The sequence below is a fragment of the Ziziphus jujuba genome, chromosome 12, assembly GCF_031755915.1.
Source record: "Ziziphus jujuba cultivar Dongzao chromosome 12, ASM3175591v1".
NCBI lineage: Eukaryota > Viridiplantae > Streptophyta > Magnoliopsida > Rosales > Rhamnaceae > Ziziphus > Ziziphus jujuba.
The window spans coordinates 25393515-25419133 of NC_083390.1; the positions used below are offsets into that span (position 1 = coordinate 25393515).

The 25619-nt window shown below is 35.2% G+C and overlaps 5 protein-coding genes across 6 annotated transcripts; 1 reads left to right on the top strand and 4 right to left on the bottom strand.

The window, feature by feature from the left end:
* The first annotated feature begins 209 nt into the window (after window positions 1-209).
* LOC107435243 (uncharacterized protein At2g33490) lies at window positions 210-6937 on the top strand. 2 transcript variants are annotated; one of them, XM_016046806.4, is made up of 12 exons: window positions 210-351; window positions 588-713; window positions 1279-1351; window positions 1791-1865; window positions 2652-2713; window positions 2810-2878; window positions 3303-3331; window positions 3424-3631; window positions 3743-3988; window positions 4490-4543; window positions 4947-5951; window positions 6712-6937. In XM_016046806.4, exons 2-11 carry the CDS (start codon window positions 600-602, stop codon window positions 5898-5900), a joined length of 1884 nt encoding a protein of 627 aa, XP_015902292.3. In that variant the 5' UTR covers window positions 210-351; window positions 588-599; the 3' UTR covers window positions 5901-5951; window positions 6712-6937. The 2 variants fall into 2 exon arrangements, with proteins under 2 accessions (XP_015902292.3, XP_048318559.2); XM_048462602.2 differs by lacking the exon at window positions 210-351 and having other exon boundaries at window positions 358-713.
* An 8-nt stretch (window positions 6938-6945) lies between these two features.
* Window positions 6946-10286, bottom strand: LOC107435232 (leucine-rich repeat protein 1). Its single transcript, XM_016046793.4, has 7 exons — window positions 10049-10286; window positions 9744-9876; window positions 9105-9176; window positions 8493-8636; window positions 8324-8395; window positions 8146-8217; window positions 6946-8011 (listed from the first exon to the last, which is right to left on the bottom strand). The coding sequence occupies exons 1-7, from the start codon at window positions 10137-10139 to the stop codon at window positions 7933-7935; spliced, it is 663 nt and encodes a 220-aa protein (XP_015902279.3). The 5' UTR covers window positions 10140-10286; the 3' UTR covers window positions 6946-7932.
* A 3251-nt stretch (window positions 10287-13537) lies between these two features.
* Window positions 13538-15543, bottom strand: LOC107435237 (disease resistance protein BAK6-like). The gene is made up of 8 exons (XM_016046798.4): window positions 15370-15543; window positions 15091-15223; window positions 14903-14974; window positions 14622-14765; window positions 14409-14480; window positions 14193-14273; window positions 14005-14054; window positions 13538-13812 (listed from the first exon to the last, which is right to left on the bottom strand). The coding sequence occupies exons 1-8, from the start codon at window positions 15443-15445 to the stop codon at window positions 13775-13777; spliced, it is 666 nt and encodes a 221-aa protein (XP_015902284.2). The 5' UTR covers window positions 15446-15543; the 3' UTR covers window positions 13538-13774.
* A 2212-nt stretch (window positions 15544-17755) lies between these two features.
* On the bottom strand, window positions 17756-19742 carry LOC107435234 (disease resistance protein BAK6-like). Its single transcript, XM_016046795.4, has 8 exons — window positions 19583-19742; window positions 19289-19421; window positions 19009-19080; window positions 18748-18891; window positions 18564-18635; window positions 18351-18431; window positions 18166-18215; window positions 17756-18015 (listed from the first exon to the last, which is right to left on the bottom strand). Exons 1-8 carry the CDS (start codon window positions 19656-19658, stop codon window positions 17975-17977), a joined length of 669 nt encoding a protein of 222 aa, XP_015902281.2. The 5' UTR covers window positions 19659-19742; the 3' UTR covers window positions 17756-17974.
* A 527-nt stretch (window positions 19743-20269) lies between these two features.
* LOC107435241 (zinc finger protein CONSTANS-LIKE 15) lies at window positions 20270-24276 on the bottom strand. The gene is made up of 5 exons (XM_048462896.2): window positions 22334-24276; window positions 21605-21805; window positions 20898-21163; window positions 20661-20798; window positions 20270-20571 (listed from the first exon to the last, which is right to left on the bottom strand). The coding sequence occupies exons 1-4, from the start codon at window positions 23300-23302 to the stop codon at window positions 20696-20698; spliced, it is 1539 nt and encodes a 512-aa protein (XP_048318853.2). The 5' UTR covers window positions 23303-24276; the 3' UTR covers window positions 20270-20571; window positions 20661-20695.
* Window positions 24277-25619: the final 1343 nt, after the last annotated feature.

Below are 25619 nucleotides of genomic sequence, written 5' to 3' on the forward strand. Positions count from 1 at the left end.
TGGCAGAACACTATTGGTGGTCAGCTTTCACAGGAGCTTAAACAGAAGCGTCAGGGCCTTTCGCTGTAGGAGGGTCAACCCAAAAGATGGTCAACTGTACTCATTTTTCGCGCCACATTAACGCATCGTTTTTTATTCAATAATTAAACAAAAAAGAATATTTAATTAATTATACCTCTTGATTTATACTAAAATCAATAATTATTACTCAACAAAGTTTATTATTATTATTATTATTATTATTATTATTTTTTGGTGGCGGGTGTTGACGTAACCAAAGAATGGAGTTGAAGAGGAAATAGTAACGATTCGATAAAGAGGTTCAGGTTACGTTTCGATAAAGAGGCTCAGGTTCTTCTTCTTCTTTTTCTCACGGCATTTCTCATCATTGAGATGTTGAATTGAATTTTGTCACAGAGAGAGAGAGAGAGAGAGAGAGTTAGAGAGAAAATATTATAAACACGAATTGATAGGACGCGAACGCTTTTGTGTTTTGGATTTTTTGTTTTTCTCCATTCAATTTTGACATATATTTTTTTTTCTTTTTTGGTTTTAATTTGAAATTAAAAATTTTGGATCGTTGAAAGAAAGCTAGAGCAATGAAAACGTCACTGAGAAAATTGCGAGGTTTTGCACTCCACAAGCACGAAGCCAAGGACCAGAGAGATCTTAGGCCTCTCGCTAAATTGGATGAGCTTGCTCAGGCTTCTCGGGTAAGCTTCTTCTTCTTCTTCTTCTACTTCTTCTCTCTTACCTTCTATCTGGCGCGAAGCTGAAAGGCGTACAAGAAAAACGTTAGGCGAAGAAAGTTTAGAATTTTAAAGCATTCACTTTCTTTTAGGGATTTTTTTTTTATTTTATTTTAATAATAAGCTGAGGATTTTTCTCGGCGGAAACTGGTTTAGATTCATTGTAGTTCCATGGAGGGAAAAAAGCCTTGGAAATGGATTTTCTAGGTTTTGATGGTAGTGGGAAATGGTTATTTTTACTTTCTTTCTTTCTATTCAAAATTTATTATATTTGGGTTGTAAATTGAGAACTCGAACATTTTGGAAGTTGGAAACTTGTACGTGGATGGGTCATGACCTAATTTCAGAATAATTACATTACATAATTGTTTTTAGATTGACAAACTGAAATTCATTCAGTTTTGCCCAAGTTGGTGATTGTTTGCGTATTGTATATTGTATGTGTTTTCCTGTTATGGTTGTTTGGGAAATGTTTAAAAGCGATTTGCCAATCAGTTTTCTGAGAGACTGCTGTGGTGCTTTCTCGCAGGACATGCATGATATGAGAGACTGTTATGATAGCTTACTTTCTGCAGCTGCTGCTACGGCAAATAGCGCCTATGGTATTTCACTTTCCTTTTTCTTTTTGTCTCCATTTTTTTGTTTTTATAATTGATTTGATTGTACGGTGTGCTTCTATTATTAGGGATAGATTTTTATAATTGTCCTGAAAAAAGCTTTAGTAAAACTAGCATTATTCTAGTTTGGACATGTAACTTGAAAAACTGTTTTCTGGTTTTAGGAAGCGACATTTCTTTAAAACCATAAGACAGTTTCAAAGATTTACCCAATAAATAAATAAAACAGTTTCGAAATTACATGGCCAAACGAACTTATCCTATAGTTATTAGATGACATGGTTAATTAAATGTTATTATTATTTTTAAATTTGTTTTTTTTAGTGTGACAATTCAAGTATGAAGTAATTAGATATTTGTCATGTAGGATCTTTTGTGCTGCGTATTGTTTTAATTATATTCTTACACCTTTTCTATTACTCAGAATTCTCAGAGTCATTGCGGGAAATGGGTGCTTGTCTTCTTGAGAAAACTGCATTGAATGAGGATGAAGAAAGTGGTAAAGTGATCAGAAACTCTATTGCATCTTCCCACACCCACCACCACCTCCCCCCCCCCCCCCCCCCCCCCCCCAACATTCCCTCATCATGAGCAGTAATAGTAAATAATGTTTTTATTGGTAATTTAAATCCTTTGTCTCACTTCACATCTCCTTCTTTGTCTCATTACTCATTTATTTTTGCGTCAAAACTAGGGTAGGGATACAACATGGCTCTTTAATTGCATGTTTATTTTTCCTTAAGATGAAAACCGTATTGGTACATGGAGAAGAGATAGTGGATAGAGTATCTGAATTTTGATTTAAAAGTGAACTATTCTTGAATCTTTAATGAGGATTTTGTCACCTATTTCTCACTTGAAAGAATGAAGGAAAGAATGTTTAAGTTTGTGTCTTTGAAATATGAGTGATAAAATGTTTGTGCAACATTATCTAAATCACACGTTGGTCTTGATGATTGCTGGTTCATGTTGCCTCTTAATTCTATTTGCGGAACCACACACACACACACATATATACACATACATATTCCTCATCTGAAATGCATTTTGGGTGTTTCTCAGACATATCGATTCACATAGGGTTTGATCCTTTGGATTAATAAGTTAATATCTTCAAACCAAGAATGTGTTGTGAGAATAAGCTATGCTTCTCTCTTGTACTCTCTCTCTCTATCTCTCTCTCTCTCTCTCTCATACAGAGTCTCTCTTGCAAAAATGTGTGACTCCTGCCAGTTTAATTTGAATTAGCTACACAAACTTTTTACTTATATGTATTTTTATGCAGGTAAAGTTCTCTTAATGCTAGGGAAGGTTCAGTATGAACTCCAGAAGCTTATTGATAACTATGTGAGACCTAGTTACTTTGTATTAGTGAACATTATTTTCTTCAGTTTGCTTTTGTAGCTTTGTAATGGGTTATTGTTATGTCTTTGCATATCTCAGCGCTCTCATATATTCCAGACAATCACAGTCCCATCAGAGTCTCTTCTTAATGAGCTCCGGACTGTTGAGGTGTGTTTACGTGATCTCTTTTATCCATCAGAATTTTCTAGTTCTATACTTTTCCCTTCTCCATAAATAGATTCTCAATCTCCTAGCAATTGCCATACGATTGTAAATGGTCAATTCCCACTTTATGTAATTCCATTTTTCCTTTGCATAATTCTTAAATACTGAAGTCTAAAAATGACTAATTCAAAGTATCTCAGCGTGTTTGAAGTTTATGTTTTAAGTGCAGTTGGACTTACAATACTATCTTTTATATATAAAGCTATTTCTTGTTGGAATGCCATCAATTTTTTATATTGTCAGAACATTGATACCTGCAACAAGTGCTTAGAATTTGCAATTGCATTTTCTAACATGGTAATTTTGCATTATTGTTTTTATATAGCCATTCAACTATTTTATGTTTTTCTCTTTCATGTTCATGCAGGAGATGAAACGGCAATGTGATGAAAAGAGGTTCAATATAACTGTTTCTTATTTCACACGTACACACAAACACTCATCTTTTTTGTGAATAACTTCTTATTATGGTCGATGATGATCTACAGAGATGTATATGAATATATGAAAACTAGACAGAGAGAGAAGGGAAGGTCAAGAAGTGCAAAGGGAGAGAGTTTTTCAATGCAGCAACTGCAAATGGCTCGTGATGAGTATGATGAGGAGGCAACATTATTTGTTTTCCGTTTGAAGTCTCTGAAGCAAGGACAATCTAGAAGTCTACTTACGCAGGCAGCTCGTCACCATGCAGCTCAGGTATTCTTTCTTTTTCGTTTTCTTCTGCTTCTGCTTCTCCTTCCTCTGCTTTATTTTCTTCTGTCTTTGAGGTGGATAGTGATTAACCTGCACTTTCTCTGTTCAAAACAGTTATGCTTCTTCAAAAAGGCCCATAAGTCCCTTGAGGCTGTAGAGCCACATGTAAAATTGGTAAGTGACCAGCAGCATATTGATTACCATTTTGGTGGACTTGAAGATGATGATCGGGATGATGATGATGACGACGATGACGACGATAGCTATGATACGAATGGTGATGGGGAATTAAGCTTTGACTATGGGCAAAGTGACCAGGAGAAAGATGTTTCTGTTTCTAAGTCAAGAAACTCAATGGAGGTAACCATTTAATTTGCTTTGCTTCTAGATTGGAAATTCATAATAGTTTTATACCTGAATTTACTACTGTGTCAAATAGAATTTGGTAACTCATAAAGAAAGGTTTTGGGGATTAACTTTATGGGTTGATATACAATTAAATTACATATACATTCATCCATATGCAAAGAGAGATGCTCATTTAATATCTTTTATTAGTCTTAAGAATTTTGTATTGTTACTTCACAATGCCATAGTTTTGTATGTCAAATATTCTTTTTAAAACATGAATATAATTAAAGCAAGAGTCCTGGAGCAAGTAATCTTTTGTTTTTGCTGGTAAGTAACTGCTATTTAAAGCAAAATAAATGTTGTTATCTTGGAGCATCTTGTTTGCTTTTATGAAACATGATTACCATAATATTACTTGTTAGCCAATCGTTTACTTGTTTAAATGGAAAAATAATTTTAGATTGCTTCTTAATCAAGAACTATTTCTCAATTATGACCTATATAATGCAGTTGGATCAGGTGGACATTACGTTTCCCACGGTTGTGAAGGAGGAATCCATCGAGGTACAAGAATTACTCTGTTATTACTCCCTGAAATACACTTGACTATCATATATATATGTGATGCATAGTGGGATCGGATGGGCCCGTACCTCTATTATTCAATCTTTGGTAATTTTGAGATGGTTAGATTGAGTGTTCACGCACCTGTGGTTTAATATCCATGTAAATGAAACATTTTCTTCCAATAGTTTGCTTTAGGTGATACTGAATCTGTATGCCAAAACCAGTTAGGCCATTGGACTTGATTGATTCTGATTTATTATACCAAAAACATGTTAAAACATAGAACAATGTCTCTCCCCTTTTTGGCTCTGAGACCTGGACAGTGATTATTTTACCTTTGAGAACCAGCAAGCTTCTAATTTTAGCTTACACGTTTTAATCCATTTTGGCATCTTTGCAGGAAAATCTTGATAGACATCGCAGGAATTCTTTTTCCCGTAAGGCTAGGATGGTCAGCCAATCGGCCCCACTTTTTGCTGAGAATAAAGTGGATCCTGCTGAAAAATTGAGACAACTCCGACCATCATTCTCAAAGAAGTTCCACTCATATGTATTACCCACGCCAATTAATACAAAAGGTTCTGTTTCTACGGGATCCGTTAACCCTGTGACTCACACAGCACAGACAAGTCTAAGCGAGCGTACACAGAATTTATGGCATTCATCACCATTGGATCCAAGGAAGTACGAGACTTTTACTGGAAAGGGGAAGGTTTCTGGACCTGCTGTGACAAAAGCAGAGTCTGTACTGAAAGAGAGCAACAATATAGCATCCACTCAGTTACCCCCTCCATTGTTAGATGGGCATGTATTTCCACAGCATGATAAATTTACTGCTTCTGATTCTAAAAAAATTAAAAGACAAGCCTTTTCTGGTCCATTGACGAGTAAACCTTGGTCAACAAAACCAGTCCCAGTGACACACCCTCAATTGTTCTCTGGACCTATATTACGAAATCCAATTCCTCAACCTTCATCATCACCACCTAAAGTGTCTCCAAGTGCTTCCCCTACTATTCTGTCCTCACCCAAGATAAGTGAGCTTCATGAGCTTCCTCGGCCTCCTTCCGGTTCTGCCTACAAGTCCTCAAGATCACCAGGGGTGACAGGATATTCAGCCCCCTTGGTATCTAGAGGTCAAGCACATGCTAAAAAAAAGGCGGTGTCAAATTCTGCATCTCCTCTGCCAACACCTCCTTCTCTAGGCATCTCCCGTAGCTTCTCAGTACCCTCAAGTGATCCTAGGGTTGTTGAAGTACAAGTGTCCAAACCAATGTCACCTTTTCACGGTTCTCAGATGGGTGAAGATGTTGCTTCACCTCCTTTGACACCAATTGCTCTATCTAACAGTTAGGCATCATCAACCTGTTCAGAGACTGTCATTTTGGTAGTTATAAAATCAAAGGTAATTTGGACCCACTTCTATTGATCTTATTTCTGAAAATTATCGTTTAAACATTGATGTTAGGTGGTATTTACTGTTTGGAACTTTAAAACATTTAGCAACTGCAATTCTGCTTTGACATTCAGGGTAAGAATCTAGTGAGATTATTGAACTGCTATTGGTTGCTCGTTTTCTTTTTAAATGTACGAGAAGGAACAAAGAGACTAAAAAAAGAAATTAGGTTTGTGGATCCCCCATGTTGGGGTCAATATGAAGCTGGAAATAGGTAATGTACCACTGAAGTTCGTTTATGAGAAAAGAAGGTAGGAAGATAGTGCTTTGGGGGTTGGGGTTGAAGGATGCTTATCTAAGTAAGAGTGTTGGGGAAGAGTAGATGATATGCCTTATTCTTAGGGAACATTTAAGCAGCTTTATTAGAGGAGAAATTAATTAACAAAATTGTATATCTTCATGGAGGGATGCTAAAATGAATGATCACTAGTTTATTTGTCCAACATGGCATGTTCCAGTTTCCCCGTATATAGTAACTGTAGTTGTTTTGCAGTGGTTGCAATACAATCTGGTCTTGAAGTATGGTGATATATGTCGTGTAACAAGTTTTTATGTGATAGCTTCATCAGATAATCCTGTTATCCTTCTTCATATGAATTGTATATATGCACATAGAGTTTTATTATGTTTTCCATGTTTAGCTTCATTTTTCAATTTCTGGTTGTGGTGTTTCATTTTCTAAAGTGGTAATTATATGAAATGGACACAGGTGCAAATTGATTGTAGTTTACTTGTAGCCGTGATTTTGTTGCCAACTTGCAACAACAGATAGCGGGGGAAAGATTGTTTCTCATCAGCTCGAATAGGCGCCCATCTGTAAATAACCTTTTCTTCTGTAGTATTTCTCTATTCTTTTTGCCATTGTTATTCATTGAAGATCCTGTATGATAGGCTTATGGCATAAGTTATTTAAATAATTTCCCTCCGTTCCGTCATTGAGAAATTTTGTATTTTTTTTTTTCTGAGCAATTAATATTTTTTTACCTTTTATTTATTTATTTATTTATTATTATTTTTTAATGTATCCGAGCAATTAATAGTTTATTTTCATTGTTATTTACTACCCCTTTGTGATCCAAAGATGGCTGTTTGATTCCTTGGAGAAAAATGTTGCATACAGTTTAATTATAAAATATTTCTTAATCTTCTAAACACGTGAGACTTAAAATTATGTGTATTCACTTCCAATTAATTCTCTAAATTTTATATTTTCCTATCGACTTCTTAACAGGCAGTTATTACTCGACAACTTTCTTTTCCGATTACTTGTTTTCACTTTTCAGCCCTTAAAAGGACAACTTCATACTCTAGCTTTCAAACTAAGTATCTTCAACGTTTTTCCCTTCTTTTTTTTTTTTTCCCCCTCTCTTGTTTTAGGGTGAATTTCAAACTCCGTATCTTAAGTAAAACAAACAGAAACTTAACATAAGAGCCAATAATTTGTAAGTCGTATAGCAAGGTACCGGTTGGTATCATCTGAATTCTCAGCAATATTTATATTTTCCTGCCCCTTTTTCTAGTGCTTGAGGTAATTACTGAGTGTTGATTGATTCAAAATTTTTCCATTGCCTTTCTGTTAATATATCTATATCTATATCTATATCTATATATATATATATATATATATATGTTGTATGGTACAATTAATAACCATCACATAAACCAACTGTTCTGGAATCTACACGTAAACCCCACACCCACAGAAAGTTAACCCCTAACATGGAGATGAAATTTGGCTCTACCGCTTGATAAGAAGGCTCCTTTTGATTTTCCAAGTAAAATTTTCTTTTATATATATATATATATATAGAGAGAGAGAGAGAGAGAGAGAGTAAAGCACAGAATAAGCCTTCCCACTAAGAGTGCATTTTCTAATATAAGCTAGCAACACTTTGTTGCTCCGTTGGTGTCGGCATGCACAAAGACATGATCATGCACAACTTCCTCCAATATCGTACCTTACAAACCCCATAAGTTCTGGTCCTTCCAATCTTGGGTTATTTTTGAAACTGCATCCAAACAAAATACCATAAGAGGAACCCCATTAAAAAACCAAAGCTTGAAATGAATAAATGGAGATAATAATCATAAGCCCAAAGACGTGCACGTGAATTGTGAATGATCATCAATGAATCTGTGGTACCTTTCCTCTGAGAGTTTAGAGAACGAGCCCATGGTTGGAATTGTACCACACAAATCATTATCTGACACGTCACTGCAAATTTTTTTAATCGGAATTAGAGAGAGAAAATATATATACATATATATAGACAAAAAAAAAAAAAAGGGTGTTGTAGGAATTTCACGGAGGGAAACATTACAAGATCTTGAGGTTTCCGAGTTTAGTAAGTTGTCTGGGAATCCTTCCAGTCAGCCTATTGCTGTTCAGTCTCCTGCATGGACCTTTACGTGAGCTCCCCCAAACACAGTAAACACAAACTCCATAATTATAGCTCTGTGAAAAAATTAATTATCATAATTAATGCTTACAGGAATTTCAGATTCGAGAGCTTGGATAGGGAAGGAGGGATAGAGCCAGTGAGGTTGTTATGGTAAAGATCCAAGCTTAGGAGGCTCTTTAATCCTCCAAGTTCATTAGGAATAGGACCAGCCAAGTTGTTCATGTACAATTCCCTGCACCAACAACCAATCCTTGTTGTTATTAAATGCATATGAACCATCATCAGTCATGCCACCTTTAAGGGCTATACATCTCAAACCCTTTATCCAACGGTACCGGACTGCGTGTCTAGGTGGGGTGGGTGTGACTTCTCATAAATGTTTTCTACATTTTACAGCAAACAGAATTGTAACGGTAATTAATAATAATAATAGTAATAATAATATGCCTTATTTTCATTTATGTATTTTTTTTGTCTGTATTGTATCATTAGACCAAACTCACTGATTTCTAAGTTTTGATTTTTGTGATTTTTTTAATTATTTACTATTATTTTTTTTTCTGTTTTGTCATTTCGGAACATAAAATTTCCCAATGCAACCTTCACATGACAGCATCTCTGGCAAAGAATATATTAAAAATAATAATATACAAGTGTATTATGTAATTGATAAAGAAGAGGGTAAGATTCTGATACTCACAAATACTGAAGGCGCTGAAGCTTTCCCAACTCGGGTACTAGACTGCCCGTCAGGTTTGCATTTCCAAGGTCCCTGGATTGGATATAATTTTACTTGCTTTAATATTTTTATGATATGAAGACTAATTTTAAATAATACTGCTGAAAAAACATATTGTAATTTAAACACCAAATTAAGTTCATTTCGTTTCCTATTTGAATGCAAACCTAGATAATAATTTCATACATCATTTTTATTTATTTATTAATTTTCTCCTTATCTTGCAGAAACGCCAAACCCATTATCCACCACAAACAAGAACAAAAGGAAATGCCAAAAAAGAAAAACATAAAAAGAGTAATACAAAAGCTTTTGTCCCCTCGGGAAGAATCTCACATGCATGGAAAAGTAAGGCTCAAACTGAGACCTCAGTTTTTTTCTTCTTTACCTCGTGTTTTTAGCTGAGTATTTTTTTTTGGGCAAATGTTTTTAGCCAAGCATTAATGAATAATGGATATTCCCAAGTCACATTTAAGCTATGCTGCTTTGTATGTAAGGCAAAATGGAGAAATCAAGAACTAACAAGAACAAAATTTCACTCTCTAATGAAAAAAACAAAAAAAAAAAAAGGATCAAAAAAGGAGGGAGTAGATGAATTACAATCGGGTAACCCGACTATCACTGTCACAAGTAACATGGAACCAAGTACAAGGATCCACCAAAGTCGGATCCCAACTCTGCAAAACATTATTTGGGTCCTTCACAGCCCTTCTCAGTGCATACAGAGCATCACCTGTTCATCCACCAACAACACCATACGTTAAAACTTTGTCATATATAGGTGTAAAATTACATATTAAAACCAAACAAATGTTATGAATTAAAAGGACAAAAAAAGCAATCTGAAAAAGGAAAAAAAAAAAAAAAAAAAAGAGTAGTACCCCAGAGTAGACATTTTTGTTTACCTTCAGAGTTTGCATTGGTTGGCGGTAAAGACCATATTAGACGGAGAAGAAGAGAAGCTGAAAGCAGAGGAAACAGAGTCCAGATCGCCATTGATTAACTAGCAAAGCTTGGAAGTTGGAAATGAGAAGTTGTTGGGGGTTATAGATGCTGATAGGTTTATGTTTTGAGAGAGAGAGAGAGAGAGAGAGAGAGAGTGAGAATGATTGGCCTCTTTCTTCAAAGAAATGAAGCAAGGAATCAAAACTTTGTAGGGTGGATTTATAGAGCTCACAAAAGGACTAGTCGTATTGTAAGCTAAAAGCACTAATTAGTAATTAGTAATTACCAATGTTTTAAATTATGTTAGGAGGTCATGCATATCATCATGTCCATTCCCACTAAAATCCCTATATTACCCCTACTTATTCACACATTTCACAGCTGTGTCCTCTTCTCCTAAAGTTGGTCAGAGTCAATAGATTTTGAGAATAAAGAGGCAAGCCAATAAATAAAAAAAATAGAAACAAAAAAAAAAGGTTAACGCACCCCTATTACCTAGAGCTTAGAATATAGAAGAGGAACATATTTTATATTTATTGGCCTTTTGTTTTGTGTTTAATTATTATTATTATTTTTTATTTTTTATATTTACCCCAAAAAAATTATATTTATTTTATTATTTTTCCTAGTGCTTATGTCTTTGGTGATACCATAATACTATGATATAGGGGTGGGCTCGGTTCGGTTCGGTTCGGTTTTGTGATCTTTTTTAAACCGAACCGATCGGTTCGGTTTGGATTGGATACAAAACCGAACCGAACCGACCGTTACATTCAACCCAAACCGAACCGAACCGAATGAATATTTTTCGGTTTGGGTTGGGTTCACGGGTTGGGCTGGGTTGGGCTTTCTGATGGGCTTCGGCCCAAATTTTTTTATTTTTGGTTTAGGCCGGTTTGGACCTTATGATTAGCTTCACTTTCAGCCCAATTTTTTGTATTTTTGGTTTGGGCCAGTTTGGACCTCATGCATATTTCATGACTAAACCTTCACCTTTGGATTATTATGGGTCGGTTCGGTTTGGGTTGGGTAAATTTTCTACCCACCCGTAACCCGAACCGAAAACCACGGGTTCAATACATATGTAACCGAACCGACCCGTTTAACAGTTAAAAACCAACCCAAACCGACCCAAATAGTTCGGTTCGGGCGGGTTGGTCGGTTTGGGTCGGGTTTTGCCCAGCCCTACTATGATATACAAAATTAGAGAATTAGAGAATTGAAGCCAAAAAGAGAAAAACAGAGCAGGGGTTTGCGTGCAAACCAGTATTGAAAAGAGAGATGGGTTGGAGAATCCAGACATATCTTTTGAACTCTGTCGGAGCCAAATTACCAGATGGACCATCAAACTCTGACCCTGAACGTATGCAAATTCACACCAATCTATTATCTCTGTAAACTTTCATTCAATATTCTCTTTCTTTTTGTCTTGGTATATATGGTACACTTTTTTTTTTTGCTGAAAGGTATATCTGGTACACTTGTTTAATATATTATATATTACTATTATAAATATATATAATATTACTTTCTTTTTTATTTATTGGTTTTTCCTCTCTTCCAATGTTAAAAGTCATATGCCAACAATTTTAAAGAGCATAAACAGGACGGAATAATGCAACTTGGAAATCTGTGGTGGTCGGGAAGACATCTAGCCACATAAATGGTTTTGTTTGTAGTAAAGTTTTTTGGTTTTACATTTATACAAAAATTCTTCCCTTTATCCTGTCAACTCGAACTATTTGTTTAAAAACTTCGTTGATACTCGGATTCGGTATTGGGAGGCTAAGGTCTTATAAAGGAATTCACACCAAGTCAACCAATAAGCTTTGCTTTGCTTCATATCTATTTCAAATCTAGAAGAAACTGTTCATAAAAGAGATATTAGACTTCTTTCTTAGATGTGAAATTAGGAATCTTTGTAAAATTCAAGAAGAAACAAAGCTTGAGAACATATTTCAAGCATGGCCCAAAAAAAAAAAAAAAAAAAAAAAAGGACTTAATCAGCCAAGTTCAATGGTCGAGAACAAAGTTAAGAAAAAAAACTAGTATCTTTTAGAAATTAAAGATCAAGTGACTAAGATATTATTAAATCGATCAATTATCTGCCTAGATTCTATAAACCCCACCATATACAATATAAAGATAATATGCAAATTATATCACATATTTTAAATCTGAATCTCCCCCTAACTAAAGTGAATTATATTTATATAAGGAAAATCAGGAACTGGTAGATAGTTTGGACATACTATCCAAATAAAGGGAGGGAAAATAAGGTGAGGTCCAGTGAGGCAGGAAAGGAATGAGAAAAGATTGAATGTGGGCATGTGAGAGACTCGTCTTTTAATGGTTAATGTAATTGTAGTTGTAAGGGGGTCCATAAAAATGATCCATTAATTCTGAATTCTCATGGGTTTTGAGTTTGACTCCTCCAATATTAATCTTCATGACTACTATTTTATTTTGTTTTGATGTGTGCATGTGCATGGTTTATTGGGTTGTGCTCCATTTTATCACCATCAATTCTTATTAATGGGGGACAATCCAAAAGCTATCTCTTTGCATCTTTGATACATATAAATACATTATATTTTATATAAAGATAGATATGGTTGATGATTACCCTCTTCTTAAAAGAAGTGACTTGACCAAACCTGACCACTCAACTCTCTACATCTTCTCCCTCTTTCTGCCTTTCATCATAGAATTGGGAAAAGGTGGAACAAACTGTAAAAGCTAATCCATCTTCTTCTACTACATCACCCTTCTTCAAACTTAAAAGCTTTCTATACGGTCAAATTTGATCACTTTCTCACCAATTGACCTCCTAATAACTTTCACTTCCTCCAATTTTAACTCCTATTTAGAATTTGATAGTAGTCCTCTGACAATTAACTTTTGGTTTCATATTATTGAATACTTAAACTTTGTCCTTGTTACCGACTACTAGTCTTCAAGATCACAAGAGGGTCCAAATTAATGGTTTATTATCCTCTGCTTTGTAGTTCAATATTATGAGAAGAGAAGAAAGGGTTGAGAAAAAATTTCTGAGTGGTAATGTGGGATGGAGGTGGCAATGAAAGTAATTAAACATGTGAAAAAGGAAGTACAAGGTCAAAAAGAAAGCTTTTAGTTTTGAATTACCAGACTGATAAGACCAACATGAGACAATAAAGGTGAACAGCTTCTCTCTGCTTTTGCCTCTCCTATTTCAAATTCAATCTGTCTTTATAAAGCTTCCCCCAAAGTCACTTTGCTAGTTGTCTGGGGGGCTGTGCCTGGCCACTCCGATTCACATTTCAAAATAATAGTTTTAATTTTTTAATTTTTTAATTTTTTTTTTTTTTTACCACTTTCTCTGATAGTGTTTTGGGCTCGCCTACTTTGAGCCTGATAAATTTAAAGAGGAAAAAGTCCAAGAACGAATATATTAAAAATAAATGAAATTATTATTCTGCATAACAGATCAGAACAGAATGTTTATTTGTTTACATACATAGAAAGAACAGTTATTACCAAAAAAGTAAAATGATAATAATCAATAGAAAGGACATAAATCACAAACATGTGTGTGTAGGTTTATTGACATGTATAGTGGGACTTAGAAATCCCAGCTTTATTTATTAAAACGCCTAAACAGTGGCTAAAAATGCAAACTCCATTATACGTCTCCATCTCCGCTTCTAAGCTTTTGGGTCTTGTATAACTGAAGTCACAAATCCTGTAACATAAAACAGAAAAAGAAAAAGAATGAATAAGCCAAAAATATACCAATGGAGGTTTCTAGAAAAGGATATTCTATGTTTATCCCTTTATTTAGTCAAAATTTCTCACTGATCAAATATTGAAGACTCCCATTTGTTTTATTTACATTTATTATTTGATATATTAAGCGTTTAGTTTCATTGTTTACCTGAGGTCGAGTTGTGTACACTCCCATCCAACTTGTTGTTAGAGAAATTTCTGATTATTAAGCCATAAAACGCCAATGATTAGAGAACTTCATAACGAGTTTTTAAAGAAAATATTAAGCCAATATTGAAAATTAAGCTCAATGAAATAAAAATGGAGGAAAGATTACGATAAATATGAGTTTCTTACATGACCCTGATTACAGCCAAGCGAACAAGTCCAAGAACCTCAATTGGTATGGTGCCAGTGAAACTGTTATTGTTCAAATTTCTGCAGAAGAAGATGATCATCTGTGTTATATCCCAAGCTATTTATGTGTATAATATATATATATATATATAGATAGATGTTATACCAGTAGTTGCATAATATATAAAAAAGGACATGAAATTAATGAAAACTTACATGGTCTGCAAAGATGTCAAGTTGCCAAGAGATGCCGGAATGGGTCCAGTGAGATTGTTGTTAGACAACTCCCTACAATGAGACAATTCAACCATAAATGTAAAACATATTTATTACTTTATTTTCATAAAATCAGGGAATTTCATTTTAATTTTATTTATTTATTTTTTGGGTTTGTGGGTGAAATATTGATTGATATTCGTATATACTTACAAGAACTTCAAGGCAGTCAAATTCCCAAAAGAGTCTGGGATGGAGCCTGTAAGTATATTAAATTGTAACTCCAAGCGGATGAGATTCTTTAAATGACCAATCTCCTTTGGAATGGTTCCATTAATACTATTGCCAAATAACACCCTGAATGCATTATTTATGCCACAAATAATTAATTAATTTCCAAAACAAATTAAACATACTTATTGTTTTAGTTTCTTTTTGTATACATAAGCAAGTGTTTGTAAAATACATATAATATTGATTGCTAGTACTCTTACAAATATTGAACGAATGTCAGGTTTCCAAGCTCTGGGATAAGAGGCCCAGATAGTCTGGCAACACCAAGGTCCCTTCATATACCCAAAAAATAAAAAAATATTAGGAAGCTTTTGGAGAAGCCAAAAAATGCAAAAAAAAAATGCGATGGCTATTTGAGAAATTAATTAATCATTTTAAAAACACTTACACCCTTGTAACGTTGTTCTGGTCACTGCAAGTGACATGGGACCAAGTGCACGGATTCGCTGAATTTGGGTCCCAGCTCCCTAAGACGTTGTTTGGATCGGACAACTTGTTTTTCCAGGCAATTAGAGCATCCACTATGTTTCGTAATCAATCATAAAAAATAAAAAAAAAATGTCCAACAAAACTCAATGAATTTTCTGGATTCTCTACCAAGTAAATTAAGAAATTGTCTAATTAACCACTACAAATATATTTCCTAGACTAAAATTTATCTCCATACCTTCTGTGTTACAATTCACCGAAGCAACAGCAATAACAAGTGCAAAAGCAAAATAAACTAGAACTCGGGAAGCCATTATGTATGCAAAAACTGAAGCAAAAAAAGAATATGTATATATGCAAAATCGAAACAATGAATTGGAACTGTAATCTGAAAATGTTGTGCTTTTTTCTTTATGGAAAGCGGATTATATATACAAAAACAAATTGGAACCCAGTCCACTCCTGGGGAGGTTAATCTCGAAGAAATGTTCGAAAAAGTCAAATCATTTTTTGTCTTAAATGAACAGCCAATTCTAGAGATGAATAATGGTCTATTTTTAATATAGTTCTAGATCATATTACAATTTCTAATATAGACCCACCATTTTCAGTTCTAGAACAATGCATCAAGGTTCATTTTCAGTTGTAATCCGGAAAATGTGTTAAGAAATTTCATCGAAATTGCTTCCATAATTAATTAAGTTGGTGTTATCGTAGACATTATTCTTAAGAATAACATTTTTGTACTAAAACTAAAATAAATAAGTCATATTAGTCTTATTTTTCACCTTAAAATAATAATAAAAAGGTCATATTAGTCTGGTATATCTTCTAGACTTGCAGATATATCTTACCTTGAGAAAAAAATTCCTTTTCAATTCGATATGAGTTATATAAATACATTTATTTGACCGCTCTCTCTCTCTCTTGGAGCTGTTTTACATTTCAATTTTCTGGAAGTCATTTTATTATATAAAATGAAAAGATAATTCAACAGGGAAAAAAAAAAAACTAATATATTCTGAAAACAATTGGTATTGCGCGCAACTTACAAAATAGAAAGATAAGTTAATATATTTAACCAAAAAAAAAATAAAAAGAAAGAAAAAAAAATGATAAGTCAGAAGAAACCCTGCCAGGGCAAGGTCTTGAGATGTAGGTCAAATATTTGGAACGATCCAAACAAATGCAGCCCATCAAAAGCCCAAAAGGATTACAGGCGCCACCAACCCTTTGAAAATCTAGTAAGCCATTCAGCGTTTCTTTGAGTTTTCCATTCGATGCATCGAATGGGATGGACAAGAACAAAATTATACACTACACTCGAAATGCTAGTTAAATAAACTGCAGAATTTATGCATTTTCATCGTGCAGGGAAAATTTTAAGAAAACAAAACAGCCATCAGGGGCTTCCTTGGCCTTAACAAAGCGACTCTTAAACTAGCTTCATGGTGTCAGCTCTGGCCTTCCTCGACTTGTACCGTGTGTATGTTTATCATATCTATTATCACATCGAATTATAAAATACTCGGAATGAAATACCAATTGAAGCTAGAACCAGAAAGAAGAAGTATGAGAGAGAAGATACCATGTCAGTACAGGGAAGAAAACCAATTCATCTCATCCAAATAGTGCCTACACATAAAAAACCAATTGTTTTTGAATATGCCAGTAAACAAATCACTGAACACGTTCCACTGATGTTCTATCTTTGGATTAACATCAATTGGTCATTTTGTTAGTATCCAAAAGCATGAAAGATCTTTTTTTAATTTTCACATTCATCATGCATTTGATCTGGGCATCCCAATCAAACAATGAAGTCCTTGTTGCATATACTATTGACTATTGTTTCCCAAGTGGGTTCTCAGGAAAAAGACACAAATAAATAATCCAATTGATCTAAATCTATAATTCAAACACAGTGGTTTGCACAAAAGTGAACAGTTGATAAAATAATTGGATAATATCAGATTAGATGCATTGAATATCAGGCAGGACCTAGTTGAATGCCATGTCATCATGTCCCATAGGGCAATTATTCTGGTAGATATCTCCAAAAGTTTTAAATCATAAGTTCACTGAAATTTTTAATCATAAATCCTCCATCATTTGAACCATAAGCCATATCCAGCAATCATTCCTCCAAATTGAACTCCTACATATTCAGAATTTGATAGTAGTCTCTTATAATTGGCTTCTGGTTCATGTTATCGAATACTTGAACTGTGTCCTTGTTCCCAAACACTAGTCCTCAAGATTAGAAGAGTCCAAATTAATGGTTTATTGTCCTTTGTATCGTAGCTCAATATTATGCAGCGGAGAACAAAGGTAAAAAAGAAGTATAAAGTCGTAAAGGACAACTTTTTGTTTTGAATAATCAGACTGAGAAGACCAACATGAAACAATAAAGGCAACTAGCTTCGCTCTGCTTTTGCCCCTCCCTACTCAAATTCAATCTGTCTTTATAAAGTTACTTATCTGAGATTTTGCCTGGCCTCCCAGATTCACATTTCAAACAAAGAGCTTTAATTTTTCGTTTTTTTGTTTTTTGTTTTCCTAGTGTTTGGGCTGGCCTACTAAAGCCCATTAGATGGAAAAGGGTAAAAGTCCAAGATCCAATATATTAAAAATAAATAAAATTATTATTATCTGTATAACAAATCTGAACATAATATTTATTTGTTTACATACATACAAAGAACAGAAAATCACGAACACGGGTCCGTAGGTTTATTGACATGCATAGTGGGACCTAGAAATCCCAGTTTTATTAATTAAATCGCCTAAATAGTATCAAGCTGCTAAATGCAAATGCCACATGATCTCCATCTCTACTGCTTCTAGGCTTTTGGATCTTGTACGATTGAAGTAACAACAAATCCTGTAACAAAAGCAGAAAAAGAAGGAAGAGAGAATAAGCCAAAAATATACCAATGGAGGTTTCTAGATAAGGATATTTTATGTTATCCCTTTATTTATTAGTCAAATTTTCTGAGGTCAGATATTGAAAAATCTCCCGTTCATTGTTTACCTGAAGTAGAGTTGTGTACACTCCCATCCAACTTGTTGTTAGAAACGTTTCTGGTAAGTCATAAAACGCCAACGATTAGAGAATTTCAGATTGAACTTTCAAGAAAAATACTAGGCCAATGTTGAAAAGCTCAATATAAAAAATGGAGGAAAGATTAATTATACATATACATATGAGTTTCTTACATGATCCTGATTACAGCCAAGCGGACAAGCCCAAGAACCTCAATTGGTAGGGTGCCAGTAAGATTGTTATTGTTCAAATTCCTGCAGAAGAAGATGATCATCTCAGATATATATATATATATATATATATATACACATATCACCAAAATCCCATGTTATACATATTCTACAAGTAGTTGCGTATAAAAGAACATGAAATTAATGTAAACTTACAAGGTCTGTAAAGATGCCAACTGGCCAAGAGATACTGGAATGGATCCAGTGAGATTGTTGTTGGACAAGTCCCTGTAATTAGACAATTCAACCACAAAATGAAAAACACATTAATTTTTTACTTTATTTTATGTAATTTATTTTTTCGGTTTAAGGGTCAAAGATTAATTTCATATATGCTCACAAGAACTTCAAGGCAGTCAAGTTCCCAAAAGAATCTGGGATGGGGCCTGTAAGTATATTTTGTTGCAGCTCCAAGCGGATGAGATTCTTCAAATGACCAATCTCACTTGGTATGGTTCCATTAATGTTATTGCCAAATACCACACTGCGTGCGTCCATGCCACCCAAAAAAAAAAAAAAACAATTAATTTCCATAAAAAATCAAACGTACTTCCTTTTTAGTTGCTATTTCATATATATATATGAGATTGGGTGGCCTTACAAATATTCAAGGAAAGTCAGGTTTCCAAGCTCTGGGACAAGAGGTCCGGCCAGTCTAGCGCGGCCAAGGTCCCTTCATATACCAAAAAAAAATTAAAAATCAAAATAAGAATTAGGAAGCTTTTGAGAAGCAAAAAGTGCAAAATTTAGACACAAAACACACACACACACACACACACACAAACCAAAAAAATAAAAATAAAATAAAATAAAATAAAAAATAAAAACCACCTAGGCTACTGAAAAAACTCATCAAACCATTTTAAAATAAAAACACCTACACCCTTGTAACGTTTTTCTGGTCGTTCACAGTAACATGTGTCCAATTGCTTGGATCCGCTGAATTTGGGTCCCAACTCTTCAGGACGTTGTTCGGATCGGCCAACTTGTTTTTCCAAGCAATGAGAGCATCCACTGCGTTTCGTAATCAATGGAATAAAAAATAATAATAATAATAAAAAAGAGAAAGTATATACAACAAAAATCAATGAACTTTCTGGATTTTCTGCTGAGTAAATTAAGAAACTGTGTTAACCACTACATACATATTTCTTAGACTAAGTCAATTTCCATACCTTCAATGTTGCAATTCACCGAAGCAACGGCAGCAAGTAGTGCAAAAGCACAATAAACTAGAACTCGGGAAGCCATTAGTGCAAAAACTGAAGCAAAAGAATCTAGATAATGAGATAGAACTTTAATCTGATAATGTAGGTACTTTTTCCTTATGGGAAGCGGACTATATATATATACAAAAACCAATTGTCAATCCAGACCACTTCCAAGGGAAGGTTAATTTCAAAGTTGGAAAAAATTCAATAATAAAAGTCCTAGAGACGAATAATATTTTATTTTAACAGCTCTAGATATTAAAATTTTTAATATAAACCCGCCATATTCAGTTCTAGAACAAGGTATCATTCTAGAGCAAGTTCATTTTCAGTTGTAACCTGGAAAACGTGTCTTAATAAAGTGGATCGAAATTGCTTCCGAGATTAATTAAGTTTGTGACAGCGAACATTATTCTTAACAATAATAATTTCAGATTAAAACTAAAATAAATGTCACATTTGTCTAATATATTTTCTAGACTTGCAGATATATCTACATTACCAAAAACAAAAGAACAAAAAATTCAACGCGGTATTGAATTATAAAAACAATTATTTGACCGCTATCTCTCTTACAATTGTTCTACATAATAATAATAACAATATTTCAAAGACTTTATATATATATATATAAAGTAAGACATCGCAACAGGAAAAAGAATACATTATATTCAGAAAATAAGAAGGTATTGCGTGCAAAACCAAAACTTACAAAATAACAAGATAAGTTAATATAATTTGTCTCCAGAAGAACCCTAGGTCAACGTATGAGACGGCTTCATGGAACGTTCGGTCCAAATGCAGGCTTTTTATTTTGAAACGTTCCGAACAAACCCAGCCCATCAAAAGCCCAAAGCACTATGGGCCATTCCCGCATTTCTATGAGTTTTCCTTTCGATGTGCCAAGTAGGACGGACGAAACAAAGTTATACTCGAAATGCTAGCAAAATAAACTGCAGAATTTATACATTTTCATCGTGCAGGGAAAATTAGAAAAAAAGAGGGGGGCCAAAAAAAAAAAAAAAAAAATCTATTTACAGACATGAGTGAGGTTGGACTTCAGAGAAGAAGCCCAAATCAGCCATCAGGGGCTTCGGTGGCCTTCACAAAACGACCCTTAACTCGCTTTCTGGTATCAGCTCTTGCCTTCCTTGACTCGTACCGTATATGTTTATCATATCTATTGTCACATTGATTTGTAAAATACTCAGAACGAAATGCCACTTGAAGCTAAAACCAGAAAGAAGAAGAATGAGAAAGTGAGAACAAACAAACAGACCTTCGGGTTTTCTTCTTCTCCTTGTAACGCTGCATTGCATTGCCTCTATTCTGAGCCAACACCTCTATGTTAGCCTTTGTTGCTGCTGCTGTTCTTAAACTATCACTTCTAACAAGAAAAGACTGCTCTGTAAAATGCACATCTTTAGAGGCACCACAACCTTTTTCTTTCACCAAACCGGAACCTGAAGATGGTCTTCCAATTGGTAGGTTATTGCTCTCGGATGTTGCTGGTCCTTGGCTAGCTGTTGGGTTATTTCCATTATTCTGCAAAATTTCAAAAATAATAACCATATTAATACAGGAAAACAAAAACAATGCATCTTAACCAAATAGTGCCTCAGCAAAAACCATTTGTTTTGGAAAAGAATATATGGGAATATGCCATTAAACTAATCACTAAACATGTTGTACTAATTACCTATTCTTTAGATTAACATCGATTGGCCATTTTGTTGACATCCAAAAACATGAAATATCTTTTTTTGTTTTCACATTCATCATGCACTTAATCTGGGCATCCCAGTCAACGAAGAAATCCTTATTATATACGCACTTGCCTTCCCAAGTGGGTTCTCAGGAAAAAGCACAAATAAATAAATCAATGGATCTAAATGTATAATTTAAGCACTGTGGCTTGCACATTGTAAACAGATAAATAATTGGATAAAATCAGAAAAGATACATCAAACAGCAGGCATGACTTACGTTGAACGTCATGTCATCTTGTCCCATAGGGCAATTTATCTGGTAAATATCTCCCAAAATTTTCGAACTGGTCCATGATGTCTCTTTCATAAGTTCACCGAAATTTTTAATCATAAATCCTGCATCATTCGAACAATAAGCCACTTCCATGGGTCCTGATTCTTCATGTTCCCTCAAACGTCCTAAATTGAAGTCCCATATCTGCAATTCCAGCAACAAACTAGTTGTGTGATTACGAGCCCACAAGAAATCATGTAACCGACGATCATTAAAAAACTAAAAGTAAAAAGCAACAAGAAAAATAAATAAATAATTAAGGCATTGAGGCAATAAGAAATTCAAAACATGCCTTTCAAAGAGATTAGAAAATGTTTTCTTTGTTGATGTATGTTTCACTATTAGAAAATTCCTCTGTTCCCGCCTTTAAATATCGAAGAAAGATAAATTCTCCTTGGGAACGAAGAGATTAGATATCCAGGAAGAAAAAAATCTATTCTATTAGGAAATCTAAGTCAACAAAGAGGAAGCTCAGGCTTGTCAAAGGGCTGAGCTTAATCCATCCATAATCCATCCATGAAAGAGCTTGGACATGAAATACATTTCCATTTTCCTTCAATTAAAGCACCTCGTTTATTTATTTATTTTTATTTATGCAGTCCAAATCCATAATTATTGATATTAGTAGGACAAATAATCAAAAAACAAAAACAGAACGAAAACAACATTTACCTGAGTGGACTGCCCATTGGGGTTGGTATCCCACAACATATCCCCATCCACAATCCCATCGCCATCTTTCAACTCATGAGGAGGCATCGGCATCATCAGCAAAGATGTAAACGGCGTCGTCTGCTGCTGCAAATGCTGTTGAACACCGGCACCACCGGAAGAACCGGTCAAAAGCCCATTTACCCCATCATCACCGTTGCTTTCATTCCTCAACCCGATCGCTTCCACATTCCCTTGCCAACAACCACCGCTCCTATTGGGGGTCCCCGGCTGGTAATTGCCCTCTCCCCCTCCGCCGCCGTCGCCACCGCCGGCGGCGTTGGCCATCAAATCCCTCCTGAGCAACTCCACCAACTGCTTGTACATGACCTGCTTCTGCTTCCCACATCTGGCAGTGCAACTCTGTTTCTTCATCACCACCTCTCCGCAACCCATGTTCGGGAAAACAAAGCCGTTCTCATTCGGCACAATCAAGTCCTGAACCTGAAGGCTCACGCCGTCCGGTTTGTACTTGTAGTAGGTCCAGGATGATGAGTCCACGGGCATAAGCATGTCGTGGGGACTGGCCCAATTGGGGAAAGGCGGGTCGGGTCGCGCCGGTTTCTTGTCCTCGAGATCGAATCCCCAAATGGAGGCGAGCTCGAGAGCGGAGGGACAGCCGGAGAAGCCATCGACAGGGTTGCGATCGTGAGAGGCGGAGAGAGAGCAGGTGCCGTGGGCGTCCCAATCGCACTCCTGGCAGAGCACGAGGTTGTCGGTTGCGCATCGGACGGAGACAGGCTCGGAGGCACAGTTGTCGCAGATCTGAGAGCGAAGATGCTTCCGGGAGAGGAGGTTGGCAGAGTGAACTTGTTGGTCGCAGAACAAACAGAGCTTCGCTGAGTCGGCTCTGCAGTACAGAATCGCAACTTGGTCGCTGCAGAAATCGCAGGGCACGCTCTCTGCGCTTCGAGATTTGGGGTTCACCATTTCTTTTCTTTTTGTTGTTTATCAGAGAGACTAGTTTACAGTGAAAAACCTAATTGTCGGAAAAAAAAGAAAAAAGAAAAGCTTGAAATTGGAAATGAAAAATGGCAAATGGAATTGGAAACCCCTGCCACTGCCTAATGTTCCTATGCCTTAAGGATGAAACCGAGAAATGACGACAAGGGAGTGTTTTTATTTTTTCCAGCTTTTGTTGGGCTGAGAGAGTAGAGACGGAGTAAAATTGGAACTACGTTTTTCACCTTTTTTTACTTTTTCATGGGGGTTTTTATTTTGTTGAGAATTTTGTTAAAAAGTTCCAGTTTTTACTTTTAGGCAGCGGTATGATTAACAGTATGTGCTTGGTTCCACAACAGAGAGGAAGAGAAAGAGTTATGGGCGCAGAAAGAGAGAGAGAGAGAGCAGTGGAGAGGGATTTGGAAAATGATACGTAAATCTGGGGTATAGCAAAAGATGGTGCCCAGTTATGAATGCAAAATATCTTTTACCTTTTTGCTGAGGTGGCAGGGGCGGAGGAGGGCATCTTTTGTCAGTCCGATATTTAATGGGTCAATACTCTCTCTCTCTCTCTCTCTCTCTCTCTCTCTGTGGACGGAGAGTTGGCTGGGCTGGCTGGCTGGCACTTAGGTGGTCTCGTGCGCACGTGTTCCCTGCCACTGTACTATAATCTCAACGCTCTATTTATTTCTGATGGTAAGGTAATTACACATCAGGATAAGCCGTGCTGTGATCATGATGGTTTTAACAGAATTTGTGGACCCCATCGCTTCAGGTTTCACCGACTCAACTGTGCGTCTGTCTGTGTTCCTCTGCATTTCGTCCTATAAATAGAAACCTTCCCACCTCGAACGACACCACTTCATCACACTTTTAATTTTAATTTTTTATTTTTATAGATTTACTAATAATGGCAGTGCCCAAAATTTGTGTCTGCTGGAGACTAGGATATATATACACCACTACTCTTGAGTTTTGAATAGATTTGTTTTGACTCCCTTTAGTTTTAGTGTTATTATTCACGTTTTATTAGTGTTTTTATTATTTACTATGCATTTTCTCTTGAATGTCGGCCTCCTAACACACTAAAAATTATATTTGTTATTATCCATTATATTATGCAAATTTTAATTACCATTGTCATTTTAGCAATAGTAATGCACTAATAGTTGGCTAATTAATATTATTGACTCTATATCTATTTGGCATAGAAATATTTTTCAATTGTCATTCTCAAAGTTTGATGGATTTTTCTTTTTTTATTTTTTGTCATGAATTGCATTATGAATCTTCATAAACAAAATATCTTAGGGTGTCCAATCCAAGACAAAATTATTGCAGAAGAAAAACACGTGGCACGGCAAAACTTTAGAGAGGCCTATAATGATTGAGAATTTGAGAGAAAATTGTAGAGGCAGGGCAGAGGAGAGGAGACGAACAGAAGCTGTAAAACATTACAAGGGGCCGGCCAAAGTGGGGACCCCCGCCCTCTTAAATTTTAAAAATCACGTGCACCTGCAGCTTCACCTACACCTGCGTAGTGGTTACTAAATATAAATAATATTTGTTTATTTCTCTTTTTTTTTTTTAATTTTTTTTATCAAAAATGATAAACACAGAAAAGGAAGGGTTGGAATTGGGAACTGCATACATTGGAATTGCGGCTGAGAAGGCCGTCATCGTCATTCATGACGTCCTCTGTCTTTATCACCACCGCCATATCATCACCGTCTGTCCTTTTTTTTATTTATATATATATATATTGCTTTATATTTAATCGATGAATATTTAGAATTTGATTAAAAAAATAATAAACTCCTTCATTTTTTTATTTTTTATTATATAATAAAAAATAATGAAAATTATACTGCCCCTGACTAAAAAACAAGGTAAAACGAAGAAAACTTCACCGACCAAAGAAATGAACAAATAATGCGAGCGAAGACAAGACTTGATGCGTCTGGCCCACCAGCCACACTCCATATTCTGCGTTTTCAATGTGCATATATACATGGCACATTTCGTTTGCCAATTCAAATCTTATCTACAAAATTGAACAGAAAAATAAAATAGAAAACCATTTATCCTAAATTATATCTCTTTGAGATTGAAATTATCATATTTCATTGTAATTACTAACAGCCATTTAATGACGTAGTAAAGCAGGTTGTAATTATTCAAGAATTAGAATTTCAATCCTTGTATTCCACAAACTCAAATTTTTTTAAAAAAAAAAAGAAAAAAAAAAGAAGCTAAAAAAATCCTATATTATGCAGGTAAATGACACATTAATCCTTGATACTTT

Coding starts and splice junctions, on each gene's coding strand:
- LOC107435243 (XM_016046806.4), top strand. CDS start 600: ATGAAAACGTCACTGAGAAAATTGCGAGGTTTTGCACTCCACAAGCAC. Junction 2,714..2,809: donor AGAAGCTTATTGATAACTAT/GTGAGACCTAGT, acceptor TGCATATCTCAG/CGCTCTCATATATTCCAGAC. Junction 3,989..4,489: donor AGTCAAGAAACTCAATGGAG/GTAACCATTTAA, acceptor TATATAATGCAG/TTGGATCAGGTGGACATTAC.
- LOC107435232 (XM_016046793.4), bottom strand. CDS start 10,139: ATGGCGATCTGGACTCTGTTTCCTCTGCTTTCAGCTTCTCTTCTTCTC. Junction 8,218..8,323: donor CTCGGAAACCTCAAGATCTT/GTAATGTTTCCC, acceptor AAAAATTTGCAG/TGACGTGTCAGATAATGATT. Junction 8,012..8,145: donor TCTAAACTCTCAGAGGAAAG/GTACCACAGATT, acceptor GTTTGGATGCAG/TTTCAAAAATAACCCAAGAT.
- LOC107435237 (XM_016046798.4), bottom strand. CDS start 15,445: ATGGCTTCCCGAGTTCTAGTTTATTTTGCTTTTGCACTTGTTATTGCT. Junction 14,481..14,621: donor TTGACTGCCTTGAAGTTCTT/GTAAGTATATAC, acceptor GTCTCATTGTAG/GGAGTTGTCTAACAACAATC. Junction 14,274..14,408: donor TTGACATCTTTGCAGACCAT/GTAAGTTTTCAT, acceptor CTTCTTCTGCAG/AAATTTGAACAATAACAGTT.
- LOC107435234 (XM_016046795.4), bottom strand. CDS start 19,658: ATGGCTTCCCGAGTTCTAGTTTATTGTGCTTTTGCACTACTTGCTGCC. Junction 19,422..19,582: donor GGTGAATTGCAACATTGAAG/GTATGGAAATTG, acceptor TACGAAACGCAG/TGGATGCTCTCATTGCTTGG. Junction 19,081..19,288: donor CAGAAAAACGTTACAAGGGT/GTAGGTGTTTTT, acceptor TGGTATATGAAG/GGACCTTGGCCGCGCTAGAC.
- LOC107435241 (XM_048462896.2), bottom strand. CDS start 23,302: ATGGTGAACCCCAAATCTCGAAGCGCAGAGAGCGTGCCCTGCGATTTC. Junction 21,806..22,333: donor CCAATGGGCAGTCCACTCAG/GTAAATGTTGTT, acceptor CTGGAATTGCAG/ATATGGGACTTCAATTTAGG. Junction 21,164..21,604: donor AAGATGACATGACGTTCAAC/GTAAGTCATGCC, acceptor GAAATTTTGCAG/AATAATGGAAATAACCCAAC.